General features: G+C 40.5%; 1 protein-coding gene across 1 annotated transcript in view; it reads right to left on the reverse strand.

The window, feature by feature from the left end:
* The window catches only part of LOC117562892 (cytoplasmic dynein 1 intermediate chain 1), a 55816-nt gene extending 37881 nt beyond the window's left edge, over window positions 1-17935 (reverse strand). The window contains 8 exon segments of the mRNA XM_034240843.1: window positions 10086-10201; window positions 11284-11343; window positions 12735-12776; window positions 12893-12919; window positions 15499-15586; window positions 16384-16498; window positions 16708-16841; window positions 17643-17935. Coding sequence (XP_034096734.1) covers window positions 10086-10201; window positions 11284-11343; window positions 12735-12776; window positions 12893-12919; window positions 15499-15586; window positions 16384-16498; window positions 16708-16827 — 568 coding nt within the window. The 5' untranslated portion in view covers window positions 16828-16841; window positions 17643-17935.
* Between the last annotated feature and the right edge of the window lie 21 nt (window positions 17936-17956).

Here is a 17956-nt window from a genome sequence, read left to right on the forward strand (position 1 = left end):
CGCGTGAAATAATGACATAGTAGGTCACAAATAAAATGATGCAATTCTAAGATAAATCATAGATGATATGACAGGCAGACTGTATGGGGAATTACTTCTGCAATAAAAAAAAATTCAAAAGAGATATTTACTAAAGTATACGGTAGGAGGATGTACAAATCTAGAAAATAATTTTAAAAACTGCACTTCTTCTCAATCCTTTAAGGTTGTTTTTTTAGACCAACACGTGTTTTGCTTTGGGACACTTAAGGGGAAATAAACTCATGGCCTATTTTGAGTATAAACCTAAATGCCCTTACCCACTCACAAGTCTTCATAAACTGTCCGGGCAACCTAAAACAGATCACTACGTTTTGTTAACAGTTTGCACAAAGATCAGTTGTTCTGAACAGACAAGCACTGCCAACATTTTAGGGAGCTCAGTGGGTCAGGTTGGACAGCAAATTGATGGGTTAGAGCGAGCCGTGCAGTGAAGTCAAACAGATCATTTGCTGAGAGGGCAGGAGTTTTACAGATCTGTTGAAGTTCAGTACAGACAATACAGACGGTAGAGAACAATCTGACAAAAACAACGTTTACAGTTGCAACTTCTTGCAAGAAAATGTATTTGAGAGACATAACACCACTTAAAGGTGGGGTATAGGTAATTCACTTCAGAAACACCTTTTGTTATCTTCCATGGAATGCTCTTAACATCCCGATAGCAATGAATACATTAAATGCTTTGACGATAAACACATTAAAAACATGTCATCTGTGGAAGCTGTGGCGCTGTAAAAAGCACGACCAATCATTTTAGCCGGCCCGGCTAAAATAATTGGATGGCCTACCTGCCTGTCAGCCTTCCATCCGTGCACAAACTTATCTCGTGCCCTCATTGGTCATGTGCGCGTTCGTGTGTTGGAGGAGGGGCTCTGTAAGGAAGTCTGAAGGAAGGGTCAGATTTTTTTTGGCTGCGTATATACTTCTACATTCTTACCTACCCTACCTTTAAGCCACCTACAAAGTCAGTCAAATGTAGAGTAATTTCTTGTTCAATACTTTTCCCCAGCTATACATGCAGACCATTTTATTAAGATGGAAGTGAAGATGCATAAAATGTCAGGCACTGATAACCCTTTACAACCGTATGCTTGTGATGTGTTAATTTTATTCAGTTTTTGCATTTCCTTTTTGTGTTTAATAGAAAATAATGCTTAAAATTCATCATGGTTCATCAACTTATGATTACCACAGTAGGGGTAAAGTATTCGCATCACACACACACACATTAGCAGCTAGACCCGAGGTAAAGCTGGTGAGGCTAAAACCCCGCAGGATGATTTTCTTCACCACACTTCCTCACACTGATCAAACACTGTGTGTGTGTGTGTTCAGATCTATGTACACTCCAGTCTCCACCGTATGCACACATGCATGCCCCCACATAATCAGCCTTCGTTAATGCAGCCCATTCAGGTCTTCGGGGGTCTGCGGCTGCTCTGCTGTGCGCTGTGGGTGCAGTCGGAGTAGATCCTCACCCCATCTCTTTCTTTCTCTCGGTCTCACCCCCCCCTCTCTCTCTACCAGTTCCACCCGGGCTTGGCGCTGACCCAGACCCACATCTATAAACCGAGCCATCATGCCACGCCGCGCCATGCTCTGAGCCCGGCCGCAAGACCCTGATTAAAACCCATGACTTCAAACTTTCCAAACTGTCAAAAACCCAGTTAGAGAGAGAAAGACCAACTGCAAGAAAAAGTCGTACAAAAATCACAGCTGTGGCATCGACTCACTTTTCAACGCGTCATCTGAGCTGGGATTTGTGTCACTCAGAAATATGGCTGTTTGTGTGTGGGGCTTAGTGATTGGAGCGCTGTGTGTGCCACCTGGATGACGATGGTGTTTCATTTTGTTTTAATGAGGGACGGACGGATGGATGGGACAAACTGTTAGGCAAGCTAAAGGTTGATGCTTGGGGTTGAATCCTTGTGGATTGGACTGAAATAGAGAGAATATTTCGCAGCAACTCACCAACACTGTTAAATAAATATACAAATGCTCAGTCAAAGAAAGCAATGCCCTCTAATCAAATTATTACAATTGAGACCTAAAAGGACAACACATGTTTCAGGTTAATTGTGAAACCGTTATTTTTCTAATGTCTTAATTTCATTCTGGCTGATTCTCATTCCTAATAAAAAGCTGTGACTTTTGGTTGGTGAGACTCTGAAGGATCCATCAAGTATATGTGCCAAGAGTGCTCCCTGCTGGAGAGTAGCAGAACTGCATGGCACACTGCAGCCAAACAAAAACCTGCGTGGTTATTACATTTCACTTCAATCAACCGTCAAGCTATAAACTGTGATAATGATCTGGAAATTCAAAGTATGACTCAAAAAGTAAAAAAGTGAGGGGATTTAAAAGCCTGTTAAATTTGTGTTGACTGAAGAACAATTGAAAACAAATTGCATGTGTTAAAAGATGTGGCCTGTTTAAAAAGTGACATTATTAAATAGCACCTTTAAACAAACCTTTTAAATGTGGTAAACCTGAGAATATAACAGTAAAAAGGCGGAAAAATGCCAAACAAAGGGTTAACAAACGTCTAACTGAAACAACTGAAAGTGAAGCAGGGCTTTGGGCTGCAGGCTAGCTGTGTCAGTGAACCGCTACCTTCTCAATGAAAATCCCTGGAGAGTCGATGGGATCTCGGAGTACAAGGGAGACCACCCAGGGAAACGCTCAAGACACACTGTTGTTTTACACACGTATAAAAAATGCAACAAGGAGGGGGAAGGGTGGGGCACACATGTCAAAAAGTCAAGTTCAACCAAATGCAAGTGCAAGGAAAAGAAGAAAAAAAGAAAACACTTGGAAAGAGAGGAAACATGAAACTGTATTCCTACTCATCTCGAGCACTCGTCACATGGCAAATATTATTTTGGATGATGGCCATTTTGCCAAAGAGAGAGAGAAAGCCAGAGGGAGAGAGATGAAGAAGGAGTTCATGTACCTTATTATATGGTGGTCAAAGGGGAACATTGCAATCATCTGTGACTCGCTTGGAACACCTTACGCACTGTGAAAGACATTATTCTTCTCTAATATCAAGAGGTTTTCTGGGTTTTCGCTGCCATGGCCATTTTGACTGAAATCGCTAGGGACCCTGCATCAATTTCAGGAGTGAAATAGGAGTGAAGGCTGCGCCCTTTTGAGGGCAATGACGATAAAAGCCAAACTCAGAGTCGTTTCATGAGGAGCGAAAGTGAGAAGCTTTGGCCGATTATGAGTGTCTGCAGGGGAAAGACGAGGAGAGATCATAGCAGCAAAAAGACTGGTCTGAGGTGTGTGTTTGTGTGTACAGCATGTGTGTGAACACTTCATTTAAACAGCACGCCTAGAAGCTGCTAACTCAAGGCAATCACACGTCCACATGTCCAGAAGTCACCAAACATAAAAAGATAACTTTAAAATGTGCTTGCAGTAGAATAGACTCAAAGTACAAGAGTACATTTTGTTCAGTCCTCTGGGTACACACACTGTGGTTATTCTCTGTTTGCCTTGGATTGTGCCTTTAGAAAGCATTCTCACACACACACACACATGCACACATACACCCTCTGGTCTGCACAGTCTGTTGTAGCCGCCTGGCTGGAACAACAACAATGTATGAGACAAGCACTTCCATATGAGGCTGCATGCACATATATGCACATACACATAGAGAAACATATACGTACCTAACCTTGCAGAACACACACTCTTACACACTCATGCAACCACATTCCTGCTTCCTTGAAGACCTTGAAGGCTGCCCGCAAACCCCTCAGTCATATCGGTTTTTCGCATAGACTGGGAGTGTGTTACATTCACTGTTTTTATTCCAATGCATCGTTTCTTCGCTGGATTATATAAAATGCCAAAGACATCAATTGACTGAGGGAAGTTTAAGGATGAGCTTCGGCTTGCTGCCCAACACAATAATGCTCTCCCTCCTAATGGTCTCTTAGAAGAAACTAGACGCAATAAAACAGCTACAGTCCAACTTTCTTTTTTGAGCACACTTTGGTCATAAGCCTTTTGTACAACCTTACATTTTACTTTGTCACTATATGTACTGAACTGATGACTTCATCCACTACGCTCTCACACAACTTCAATAAACTTCTTGAAATTCTTTGACAGTTCTAAAGCTCTGCAACTTTACTGATTTGGTAACACTTACAGCTACATGTATACATACATATTACGTTTCTAACACGTAGCACCAATGGGACATATTGGATACAGCATAATCCAGGCTATAACATTTGTATTTCTTGTTTTATTTATGTATGACTGTTCACATGGTTACAGATTAACTGACTACAACCTTTTGAAACCTAAAAGGACATATTTTGTATACAACCGCTGATAAATACATACAAGTTCAACACCTGTTGAACCATGTTGAATATTTCTAAGTTTGTAGAAAAATGTGCAAATGTAAACACTCTAATTGGACCAATGTGCTGCCAATAGTCGGGGTCATTTCATACATTTGCAGTTCGGTTTCTTAACTGCTCCATTACGGGATTAAGTAGAGCTCAGGTGCCGTTTCTCTCTCTGTGTGTGTGTGTGTGTGTGTGTGTGTGTGTGTGTGTGTGCGTGTGTGTGCGTCACTTGGTGAATATGCTTGTGTGCATCTGTGCACATTTCTGGTGGTGTGTGCATGCTTGTTATCCTCATGTTTGTGCGTCTGCCCTTGTGTGTTTACATTTATGAATCTGTATGCTTACGTGTATATGTGCGAGTACACTCACAGAAATGTGTGCGTCTTCTTAGATTAGTGCTTGAAATGGGTTTTCTCTTGTAATTAGGGGCCATTACCAGTCCACCGCATGTCAAAAGAAAGCCACTTATTGCTGTAAATATACTTAAGGAGTGAATTACTGACCAACTATATACTCAAGCTGTAGAGACCCTGAAAACTAATGGGCCAGAAAATACTGGAGGGGGGGAAAGAGTCATGCACACATACTTTTGCACGGACATTACCACACACTCTTGACCCCATACACTTCTAACCCTAGAAAAAGGGTTTTGAAATATCAATCCAAACACACAGAGTTGTATTTCTGAAGGCCCACTTGTGGTTCACTGAAAAAAAACGACTGCTGTAATATAATAATAATAATAATAGCTGCAACATCTCTCAGCGGCCTCTACTGCTTCTCCCCCTGTCTTTCTGTCTTGTTCTTCCTCCTCCACTCCAGAGCTTATTCTCTAGTTGCCAAAAATGTCTCTCAACCTTATTTTACTTTCTCCCTTCCCTTCATTTTCTCTGTATTTCTTTGGCTTAATTTCCACTGAGGCCTATTATGGATCTTTTAAGGCTCCACTGAGCGAAACCGATTCATTACAAACTGGGTCAGGCTCACACTTCACCCATGCCAACCTGCGTACATGTATACGTGGACAAGCACATGCACAAAATAAATGCAATCCCCTTGACCTTTCCTGATCTTGCCAACATCGCAAAAAACACACATACACACTGATGATTATCTTCAGATTGGGACCAGTGGAAGGTAATAGAGTGGGTTTGTCAGAGTACTGACATTCATTCTGTTCATGGCCAGGAGGGATTGGCCGGGCCAGAGGGATGGAGAAACAAAGAGAGAGGCAGAGAGGTTGCCCACTTTCAGCTAAAACTATGTGAAATCTACCACACTACCCACAAAAACAGAGTGTTTAAAACCTTTCTCTACAGAGCAGGGCAAAACGGAGGTGCAACATTACATCTGGTTGAATATAAAACATGAGAGGGTTCACAGAAACTCCTAAAAACATCCACATGTCACATTGATGGTCAAAACCTTTTCTTTCATGTCTTATATTTAAAAAAACGGGGAAAACTTTTAAAAGAAAAAATGTTAAATGGGCTGTATTTATATAGTACTTTATAGTCTTTACGAGTCTTCAAAGCGTTTTTATATACTGTATATACAGTACAAGTTATCATTCACCAACACGTTCTGAAAGACGGCAGCACTACATCACAGCCAGCCACAGTTAACCAGAGTAATATTAGTGACAGTCCTAAAGAAAGCAGAGTAACTTTCAGTATTTCACTGTCAATTTGAAATTCAAGCCACCTCTTTCTCAGGAACATATCAACATGGTTAAACATAATGAAACAGCAGCTAGCTAACACACACTTTGGTTGACCTTAGTAGGTTAGGTTACTATCACACATCACATTAGACCTTACTTTATTTCCCTGCTATGTCGTTAGACAAAGCGTCCACCCCTCACGACAAGCATGTCCATTCATACTCATTAGGACAGCAGTAAAACGCTGGAGCCAACCGTGACTGGGGATAATCCGATTGCCTGCACAATGGACGCTCAGGACACACAGATCAGGAGACAGCCAATGGGAAAAGGAACATACATAGACAGCTACACATCACAATTATAGGAAGGCATTTGGTCCCGGAAATGAAAAAGCCATATCATTAACTGCTAAATGAGAGTCACACAAACTCCATGGGAGCCTCAAAAACACAAACTTATGTGAAGGAGATATACAAGAAAAGTCAGAACCAATCAATGCCTACTCACGTCTCTCTCACACACACACACACACACACACACACACACACACACACACACACACACACACACACACACACACACACATTATGAGGCATGAGGGCAGTTATGAGTACTTGGGAGGTCAGCTTATCATAAGGAGAAGAAGCCATGAGAATTTAAAGTGATAACGACGAGACTACACTCCTGTCAAAAACACTTCATGTCCAATGTATGGTTTTAATGTAAAACCCTTTTCTACATTAATGATAGAAGAAGAATAGATAGAAACTCCCTCTGGTGGTAACTTTGGGATTTTAGACTATTTACATGGAACAAACTCCCAGAAACTTGCAGGTCCGCTGCAACTCTGACTACTTTTAAATCCAGGCTGAACACTTTTCTTCTTTTTGCCGCTGCTTTTAATTGATATATTAATATCTTAAACTGCACTGTAACTTTTATTATCTTGTTTTTATCTTTGTTTTTAAATGAGTGTTTTTAAATGTCATTTCATAATATGTTTCTTAATGCTCTTAATGTCTTTTATTTTTGTAAAGCACTTTGAATTGCCTTGTGTTCAAAGGTGCTATATAAATAAACTTGCCTTGCCTTACATGCACACACACCTACATTATATAACACACTACAGGAAAGGGAAAACCCTCAGAGACATGATCGGACCCCTCAGATACAAATGCAACGAGTCAGAGAGATCATTAGCTAGCTCTTTCTTTTGTATTAATAAAATACAAATACTTCACTAACCTTAAGACATGCTGAATAACTTTTAAAATGATCCCTAGTCTAGACACAACAAACTAATACACGTTTATTAAAGGCCTCCAAAGTACATTTTATCTCCCTTATGTTTTTACCCAAACATGAGGCAACGTCCAGTGAAATTGCTGAATATGTCCAAAATTGCTGCATTCACGTTCACACTTTCAATTATTGTTCTTAACACAGCACCGTCAATCTCAGAGACCTTTAACAAATAAATCCTCAAATAAGTTGCTATTGAGCTCTGCTACCCGCCACAAATAGAATCTACATCCTGGGGAGAAACAGGAATCAAAACAACCAAAGGTCGCTCCAGAGAGACTTGTACAGCCCTGAGACACACCACCATCATTAAGACAAATGTACTCTTCCGTTCATTCCTCCAGAGCAGCCAGCTGGCCTCGTGCCCCTCCCCCCCCTCTCCCCCAACCCCCGCTAAACCTCTCTACACAATATATGCTTTGACATAAAAAACAGAGGTAAGATTTCTAGAACAGTTTGGCACAGCACACACCCCGAGGGCAGAGAGGAAAGGTAAAAAGGAAAGACACACACACAATTTGTCCCCATAAGGGAGGCGAGTCCCCACACGTGACTGTGTAAACAGATTTAGGTCCCCACAAGTATAGTAATGCTAGGCCAGGCCACACACACACACACACACACAAGTGACGTTTGTGAACATGATAGAAGAACATAAACTTTGCAATTTTACCATCTGCAAAGTAAGTATTGGAGCAACACGCTAAAAATCAAGGTTCAGATAACAAGAACTTCCTTTAAGTTGGTGTCATTTTATAATAATTGTATTATATAAATGAATAGCAAGTGTCCATGAAACTAAATTAAACAGATTATAAACATATTATAATTATGATTTATATTAAGCTTTTGGATACATCTAATTAAAGTAAGGATGATTTGGAGGAGACATGTACCTATAGTTACAGGTAAACAACTTCAAATCATGGCCAAAATGATTGTGTACACAACCTGAAAATAAGATGCCTGCTGTGTGCACGTTAGGTTCAGTCATCAACAAAAGGAACTGGCCTGAACAAACACAGAGCCAGAAGTGCAGGCAGGTGCTCCCATCAGCCCCTTTCCTCTCCCTCCAGACACACACAGGCTTTGTGGTAGTCTGCGAGAGGGTCTCCTAAGGCCAGGGTCAGCTCCCTGTAGACCACCACAGCTCTGCTCTGGCTCCCAGATGTTCTCTCTTACAAACACACACACACACTCAAACTACCTGACCTGTATAGAGCAACTACTGCATGTTTATTTGTATGGAAGTTAATCTTTTTACCAAATTGCCCTGTACAGTTTACAAAAGTTGCATTGTTTGTATGTTGTGTTTAGCGTTCAATATACTGCAGGTAAACAACATCTGTTTGTATGTACAAACAGACTTGGTCAATTCAGATTCTGGTGTGTGCGCGTGTGTGTGTGTGTGTGTGTGTGTGTGTGTGTGTGTGTGTGTGTGTGTGTGTGTGTGTGTGTGTGTGTGTGTGTGTGTGTGTGTGTGTGTGGTGGTGTGTGTGTGTGTGTGTGTGTGTGTGTGTGTGTGTGTGTGTGTGTGTGTGTGTCTCCCAGCACACACGAGTGAGTCAGTGCACTTGTTGAATAAAATGATCTATTCCTCGCTCTTTCAAGGAAGTGGGGGGAGTGGAGGCGGGCAGATTGGATGCTGATCAGGACAGACGTGTGTGTATTTGCGTGCTGGAGGAGGGCAGTGGAATCCACACCAGACCATCTATTATAATGACAGGAAACAGGAAGTACAACCCCTTCACAGTCACATGGCTGCCAGCTGTCTTGGCAACTAAAAGAGGGAAGATGGAGCAGACGATGGGGGTGTGTATAATGTGTTTGTGTGTGCGTGAGTGTGAATGTGCGTGTTAGTTTGTGTGTGTGTGTGTGTGTGTGTGTGTGTGTGTGTGTGTGTGTGTGTGTGTGTGTGTGTGTGTGTTGTGTGTGTTTTTTATACACATGCCTGGCAGTAGGTTTGGATGGAGAGTGTAGGTGGAGAAGTACTTGTATGTGCATTCCTACACGTGAACATGCCATTTCTGCATCTGGAATAAGAACAAAGGCTGTCAAGAAATGTGCTTCATCCAAATCTCCACCGTCTTTCCCCTCCAATAGAAAGATATACTCAAATCTACATGCCTTGTATTTTTGCTTCTGCAACGTTATGCCAAATTCAGTGCGGGACTGACCTCAGTTCTCAGCATATGGATGTGTTTAGGAACTGCAGTGCAGACATGCGCATGCACGCCCACTTAAAGAGACACAAAAATGCACATATACATTTCCCACAATGCAAACCCACAAAACGGACAAAAAAAACATTCCTTAAGTAGCATTTCTTCCCAGACCAAATCATATAGGAATGAATGACAGCTCCTTCTATTCAAGTACACTAAACTGTCCATAGTGGATACATCAAATACACCAACATACATCTATGTGTGTGTACAACGCACATATACACAGCAATGCTCCGACCTCCATCAGGAATCCTCTCAGGTATCTTTCATCTGTCAGCCTTGAAATTGCTCAGGGTTTACAGGCTGTGAACTGACTAACACAAGGAGTATCCATTTCAACCGCACAACGTCTACAATCATTGCAACCAGAGAACTTCTGTTGGCTCTTGTGAACTTTGGTGCCAGAAACTGAAACAGCTTGAATCTTAGACTTGGATATTGACTTCTAAGAGAAGCCACACACATGTTGCTCACCTTCAGACAGGTGGGAGTTGAGAGGCGTTTGTGTCTCCTTGCAGTAAGCGACCATCTCTTTGGGAAGGAAGTCTACCTGTGTGATCTTAGAGGCTCCCAGTCTCTGCATCCTGCGCCTGGGTAACAGAGACAAGATGTTTATTAGCATAGTTATAATGTGCATTAACTGCATTTGTCCTGTATGCAGTACTGCAAGACACATTGTTTCAGCCTGGACATTAGGATGGGTGGATGCTCAATAGTTGTAGTACAGTATGTTGGATCCTGTAGTATTTTGTAGTATTTTTGACTTTTTATTTTAATTATCCAGAATATTTTATATTGTTTTGTTTATATTGTTTATATTTGATATAATATCTTTCATTTTATTTGTAATTGTTAATTCTCTTTTCCACTTTTTTAAGTATTTTAAGTATTGTATTATAAAGTCTGAACACACTTCTGCTTCTGTGACAAAATCATTTCCCAAATTGGGATCTATCTATATATTTATCCATCCATCTATATATATCTATCTATCTATCTATCTATCTATCTATCTATCTATATATATCTATCTATCCATCTATCTATCCATCTATCTATCTATCTATCTATCCATCTATCTATCTATCCATCTATCTATCCATCTATCTATCTATCTATCTATCTATCCATCTATCCATCTATCTATATATCTAGTTACATTGCAGGACGTCCGATTTTAAGTAAGGCAAATTAACTCAAACACTTCTTGCTACAACTTTTTTGCTGTTTGGTGCAAACACAAAACTTGCTCTGTACTCACTTTCTAGGAGGAATCTACAAGAGAAGTCTGCCTGATGTAACATCTTTTCCAATATAGGATTGTGTGATTCAGGCCCTTCATGTATTTAGAACTACCAATCAAAATCATTCTTGACCAATCATAAGCAGAAGATTTGACAAAAGTAAGATAAATAAAATAAAATAAAATGTTTCAACTACATAAAAGATGTTGATCATACATTTATATTAACGTTAATACAGATTTGTATTTGTACAGAAGTTTGAATGTTGGGCCTTGTTACTCTAGAAACCACTAGACTGTGTCACTAGTGTGGTTAAGCCTTCAAATGGAATCATATATTAGACTATAAATACAGTATATGCCATTTAATGTCAAATAAGGTGTCATTTATTGTCAAACAGTGAACTATAGGAGAAAAGGAAGATGTACCCGAGCTCAGAATCAGCCTGCAGCTGCAGCACAGACGGGTCTGTGTCCCACTGCAGCGTCCTGGTGTCACCAACAGGGGGGGCAAGAGAGGACATGCATGTTTACAAACAGACATGTTATAACAAACACACAAAGTATGGCACATGTGTCAAAGGTTCACAAAAACCACATGTATGGGCAGACACACTCACTCACAGACCTCTTGTCTAAAAAGCGGCTCCACACAAGGACTGCCATCAACTTTCATGCATGACATATTTTGAAGATAAGTGGATATATCTTGGGGGAGCGATACATTAGGGACACATTATATGTACTATTTATTTGAAGATCTATGCTTATCTTTAGGAATAGATATCTTGGTCTTCTGCCAGGAATATTTTAGTTTGAAAATACATATACATTTATGGACAAAACTTGTTTTGATGGAAAAAGGTGAAAACGGTTTCATTGTTTTTCAAGTGGGAAAACAATTTGACCTCATGACTTTTAAATGCGGGAAATCTCTGTAGAAATATGTGTTTGGATTTTTCTAATCATTTAGAGAATCCACTTTTAGCAACATGTATGACATTGATCCATATTCCTCTGTGACATTATATATCTAATATATGCACATTTGTACCAATTGATGCATGTAAGCCATGAACATTGAAGCAACATGATTTCCATCTCACACTGACAAAACAAAACATGCATCATCTATGTACAAATGTACACGATAACATTCATCATATGGACATCAAATTAAAATGCATTTATAAAGATTTAGCTTGCACGACATCCATGACAATATGCTTGCCATGCAGGATCAATGAGTTTGCCAAACCTTGAGGAAATTGATCATCTTATTCGATGCATTTGCATACTTCTTAGAAGCTATACATGTTTTTATTTGGGGGATGTAGGAATCACTTGCTTACAGGGAAATCAAACAGCAACTGAAACCGAGAGAGTTGTATTGGCAACTTGTTTGAAATGGACTAACAGTGAAAGGCTAACGCACATCGCTTCACTTTTTGATGATACCTTTCAGGGCCAGTGAACATGCCTATCAGCACTCAGCGTGTGCCACACTGCGCCAGGTGAGAGTGGCAAGGCATTTCTTTAGCCTGACAGACTGGCTGTTTGGTAGTAACGGTGATGACACTTTAAGCAGCAGATTGTCAACTCTGTGAAGGCTGAAAAGACTTCTGTTGCTCAACTCATGCAAACAGAAATCTTTTGAGTTGGTGTAGGGAGACAGTAAGGCTTCAGACAGGAAGTAGCCAGAGGAGAAGCAGAGGAGCGAGGGAAGCTATGTTGATCTTAAAAATCAAGATGCGAACACATTTCTGAGACCACTGACAGCCCTGCAGGTGCCTTTCTGTATTCACTAGAGGGAAAACTCGGCTAACAAATAAGGGGAAGGTGGGGGGGGAGGTTCCTTGGTTTGACGCGAAAATGCTTACCTTGAAGTCTGTGCTTGGGACTTGTTTTTAGAGAAACCTGACCTAAGAAGGGACACACACATACACAGCCACAAATGGAGAAGCTCAAAATGGCATGCCATCATCCAGGGTGGATTTGGGGGGAAGAAATTGCATTCCAGGCAGTGGATCTAACTCACCGTTTTGTAAAATCCAATTTGTAAAAGCTAAAAAGAAAAAGAAAGTCTCATATAAAGAGAATTTATTTATACTTCGAAACGTTATAGAGTCTCCCACGTGTTCTTTATCCCCAATTCCACTCCTGGCCACACCAGAACAACACATCACTGAGGGCATCACTCACACTGACATCTAGAGTCAGCGGCCATTAAGAAGCAAATGGAAAGTGCTTGATGACCACTCGCTTCTCAGCTGCAGGTTTATTCAGCAGAGCAGCCATGTGCAGAACTTATAAGATAAACAGTTGCTCCACTGGTCTGGTGTGTTATGGATGTATAAGTATATCACTAAATGCAGGCGCATGAATGACACATCAGCTAGTAAACACTTTACATCCCCAGTAACAAAAGGGGAGGAGCTACTACTATACAACTAATGGCTCACTACTGGCTCACTATGGCTGGTTGTTTTTTATTGTATCAACTCACTTGCACAAGTAATATCTAAACAAAAATAGTATCTCTTTGTTCAAACCAACAACTTATTTGCAGGAAGGACGCAGCTGAGACATTAATGTTCCTAAAACTAGTTATGAGAAGCAACAAGCTGTACAGTGGTCATCAAAACAACGGATGCCATGACAAGAGACAGATACCACATTTAAAACCTAACAAGGCACCACAACCTCACAGTTAGTGACACTCATTCTTACCTAAACCTGTTGAGACATTTACAAGAAAGGAGACAAAATATGTGTCAAAAGTGACAAAATGCAGATTCACATTCTCTGTTTTTTTGGCCACATGAAAAAACGTTTAATGTGGGCAGTGTTCCCCCTACGTATATACATCTTGAAGATTTAACAAAATACACCTTTTGAGGCCTAGTACATACAGTGGCAATGACTTGAGACATTGCCACTGTATGTACTAGAGCAGTGGTTCTCAACTGGTGGGTCGCGGACCCGTTTCGAGTGAGTCGCGGATGAACAGAAAAAAAAATTGGAAAAATAAATAAATAGGAATTTTTTTTTGGGGAAAAACTCAAACTTTTATTTTGAAGGCCCGGTTTTCTAACGCTGCAAGCAGTCGGCGTTGGACTGAATGTACCGGAGACCATAAACGGTTTTGAAAACTTCTGTCACGTAGTGATCATCTTCTCAATAAAATATCTTTGCTGATGTTTTTCGAGTCTTCTGGCCAATCAGAATCAAGATTGTTGCCGGAAGTCCCCACGGAGAATAACTTAGCGGTAGAACTCTTCTTTATACATCCATGGGTACAACTTCAGATAAAAATGAACACATAATGAAATATGACCCCCGGTTTGATGATTGACAGGTCACAGAACAATGGGAGCTATCTACCCTTACCCACAATTTAAACTATTTCACACAGACTATCTCCTCTTTACTCTTCTCGCAGCAAGATGTCAGAACAAAGTGAAAAACAAACAATGGCATAAAAATATTATTAATATGTCGGGTAGCTAGTAATAGATTTATTTATTTTCTTCTCAGTGTACCAGAATGCATAGTTTATGTTAGTATTTCTAAAAATCTCCTGGGGGAGAATCCCCCCAGACCCCCCTGCTGGGGTTGGGTTTTTAGCATGTGTGCCTTTTTATATAGTTCAGCTTTGATTCCATCGTCTCATTAAACCTTTTTTAAAAGCATACTTTAGTTCTGTGAAGGGATATATGCACTGTACTTCACTTGTATTAATATTGTATGCTGAAAACCGTATATATTACAGCACGTTTTTTTGTTGAATAGATTTGAGTGCTTCAAAATGTTGGGTCGCGATGTATTGACCAAGTAAAAAGTGGGTCCCGAGGCCTGACCAGTTGAGAACCACTGAACTAGAGCCTTTCTTGTGCTGGCAGACACAGAAACATATTGGCGGGGCGCACTTCGCACATTAAAAAATTCCACGCGCTCCGCGCTCACATTTTGCTGGGCCCACGTGCTTTAGCTGCTATGACTCCATCCTAGGGGAAACACTGGTGGGGTTGTATAAAGTACTGTTTAGGGTCATTTTCCATATCAGTTTAAATGTGTGCTGTAGTCAGAATATTGTACCACAACAACACAAACTAACTAATCAAGCGAGGCTGCAGTTGACTGACAACTTTCGTGTTCTGCCAGGTTAAGCTACTGTTTCTTTTTGTTCTTATAGGAGCCTGGTGGCATTAAGGAGACCATACATAACCGCTTCAGTCACCCTGTGGAAAGGGTGTGTGTCTAACAGCAAGTAAAGCTCTAAATATATTCTAAATATAACAAACAATTAAACTGATTTAGACTTTTTGCTAGGATGTGCCTTATTTATTCGTATAAATTACATTTAGCTGCTGCTCCCCAATCACAGCAATACATTGCATTGCATAGCTTCGGAATTGCTTGAGTGCCAACCACCATACAAGACCATGTCTAACAACATCATGAAACCCTGCTTTAAAAAACCCAAACTATCCCTTTGAAGACAGTGTCTGGTTTGTAAGAGTGAGCAAACCCTTTTTGAAAGTGTGAAAGGTCCTTGACATTTAGCATTGCTTGAATTAGACTAACGAACCAAGAAGACCTCTGGCATTGAACCTGGGTATGATGTTTGTGATTTCTGCCTACCTGCCCACTGCTCCTCCATCAGTTGAATCCTGGCTTCCCGTCTCACTGGGGGTGCTCAGTGATTTGGAGGGGGACAGAGGGGTCGGGACTAAATAAGGAAAATAACATAAATCTAACATTAAAGGCTGCAAGAAATACACTTAAATAGAGTGATGGAACATACAAATGCATGTTTAAAGGAAAGGAGAGGCAGGGCAAAGCATCAAAGCATTGTGATTTTGTATTAATAGGATCTTACTCGCTTCATTTGAAGATGCGTTATAAATAACCTAAGCTTATAACAGACAGAGCATTGACCCAGTTCTGAGGTGTTGAGGGTGTTGTTACAATTTCAGACCACTAGAGAACAGTGCTTCCAAACGCTCGCTGAAAGGACCCTGGGGATAAAACCTACATTAAATATCTGCTTTGTGTACAAGTAAAGTTAAGAGAAGCAGCATCATGTTATAATCTCATTATTCAGAGTAATCAAAAACCAGAGTAGGGCTATAGTGGAGGAGAGAAAGGCAATAAAAAGGGAGTTATTATTAAAAAACACATACAGAAAAGTCCAAACATACATATAAAACTGTATCATGCAGTCACGGCAACAGAAAAAATAAAAGAAATGTACCTTGTTTTTTTTGTATCTGTTAAATAACATTTGCGTTTGCAGTAGAATGTTGTTGGCATCTTAGACTTACTTCACGTGAGTATTGTTTAAAACATTTAAATGGTGTGTCAGAGCTATATTTAATGTAGTTTGGTGTTATTTTAGAACCGTTCATGGTCCTTAAACGTTATGTATAGTATATACAAATCTACATTTAGCATAAAAATCCCAACAGAACAGAGAAAACCCTTTATGGTTGAACTCATTGTTTAGGGTGTGTGAATATTACGTACCTAGTGAAGGCTCAGGTGAGATGCCGATACTCTGGAGCAGGGCCTCAGTCTCGCGGCGCTTACGGTCCAGGTCTGAATCCTCTGGGATGGACTCTCTCTTCTGCTGGATCTCTGACTGCTCAGGACACAGAGAAATGACATCTTACTCATCATAATGCTTCGGATAAGTTTACACATGCATGCAGCTTTTAATGAAAAAGTCCCACACCAACCGGATGATTGTATACGTATGGACACACACAACCTCATCCTTTTGTGTCACGCGGCCTGACAAAAAGCAATCAAACAATACACAAGTGTGGCCAGTTGTTTGAAGTCACTCACTTTTTTCCTTACCTCTTTCTTCTTCCTCTCCTCCTCCTTTATCTTTTTTTCCTGCCTGATTTGGGCGAGGCGCTGCTTCTTGCGCTCCAGCTCTGCTTTTAGGTCACTTTTATCCGACATGATGTCCTACAGGGCTTTAAGTAAGACATTTAGACAGGAATGAGCAACATATGGCACTGTCACAACATGTTCTGGTTTCATTTTCACACGTTGGCCTATGTGATGCTTCACAAAACGCAAATGGGTGTGGCAGTTGTACATCCATAGCCAATCTATAACCTTGCAGGCAAACGATAGGGAAATTATATTGGCAAAAAAAGCTGTCAATACGGGGCAGAAATGTATATCAACAGTGGTGTGACACTTGAACCATTTCTCCAGAAATATTCTAATACATGCAATAAACATTTAAGCTCATCTCTTCAGTTGCCAATATTCAGGTTTGGGAAAGAAAGTAGTTTGATTACATAAAACTAAATGTGGCATAGGGTCAGGATCTTGAAATAGATCTCTGACAAAAGGTTATTAAAGAAATGTGGGCTACCTATTTGTATCAGTCTTTCCCATTTATTTAGGAAATAATAGCACCTGACCATGGAGGTTTAGCAATGTCTGCTGAAGCTTTTTGGAAGGAATACACAAAAGAACAAAAGATGTGTACTCTGCTGACAATAAATGGTATAGCCTAACTATAACAAAAACACATACCCAGCTAAATATGTAGCCTTAAAAAGAAGAAAATGTGCTCGTAATGTTAACTGACATTAGCTGAATATTCCAAGCTAGCTAATCACACCTTTGACAGTATTTGTACATACGACAATACGAAGGCCTTGCTATAAATACACATGAACTTTGCTAACGTAAAGCTGACAAAAAGGGGGATATTTGGTCGTAAATAACCGTATAATGTAGTGTTATTGTTTCACTCGTACCTTGTCCACTCGTGCTGATAATGATGTGTCACCCGGCAAAGATGCTGTCTCACTGCTGCACCCCGAACAACAAGAAAATCAACACATCCTCTGCCTAAATGACAAGAGTCGAGGCCTTTCTGACACCACCGAATAGGTCGTTTAAATCTTTTCTTACAGCTATTGATGACCAAAACACAGCATTTCAGCGATGGATGATGACCCAGATAGTGGATAAAACAGGTGCACCGCACGCTGATACATCCCTAGGAGGAGTAGGAAGATGTTGAGGAGAGGAGGAAATCCAACCTCCTTGTTCGTCTCGTGGCTTTTGT

Source organism: Gymnodraco acuticeps, unplaced genomic scaffold (genome assembly GCF_902827175.1).
Source record: "Gymnodraco acuticeps unplaced genomic scaffold, fGymAcu1.1, whole genome shotgun sequence".
Taxonomy (NCBI): Eukaryota; Metazoa; Chordata; class Actinopteri; order Perciformes; family Bathydraconidae; genus Gymnodraco; species Gymnodraco acuticeps.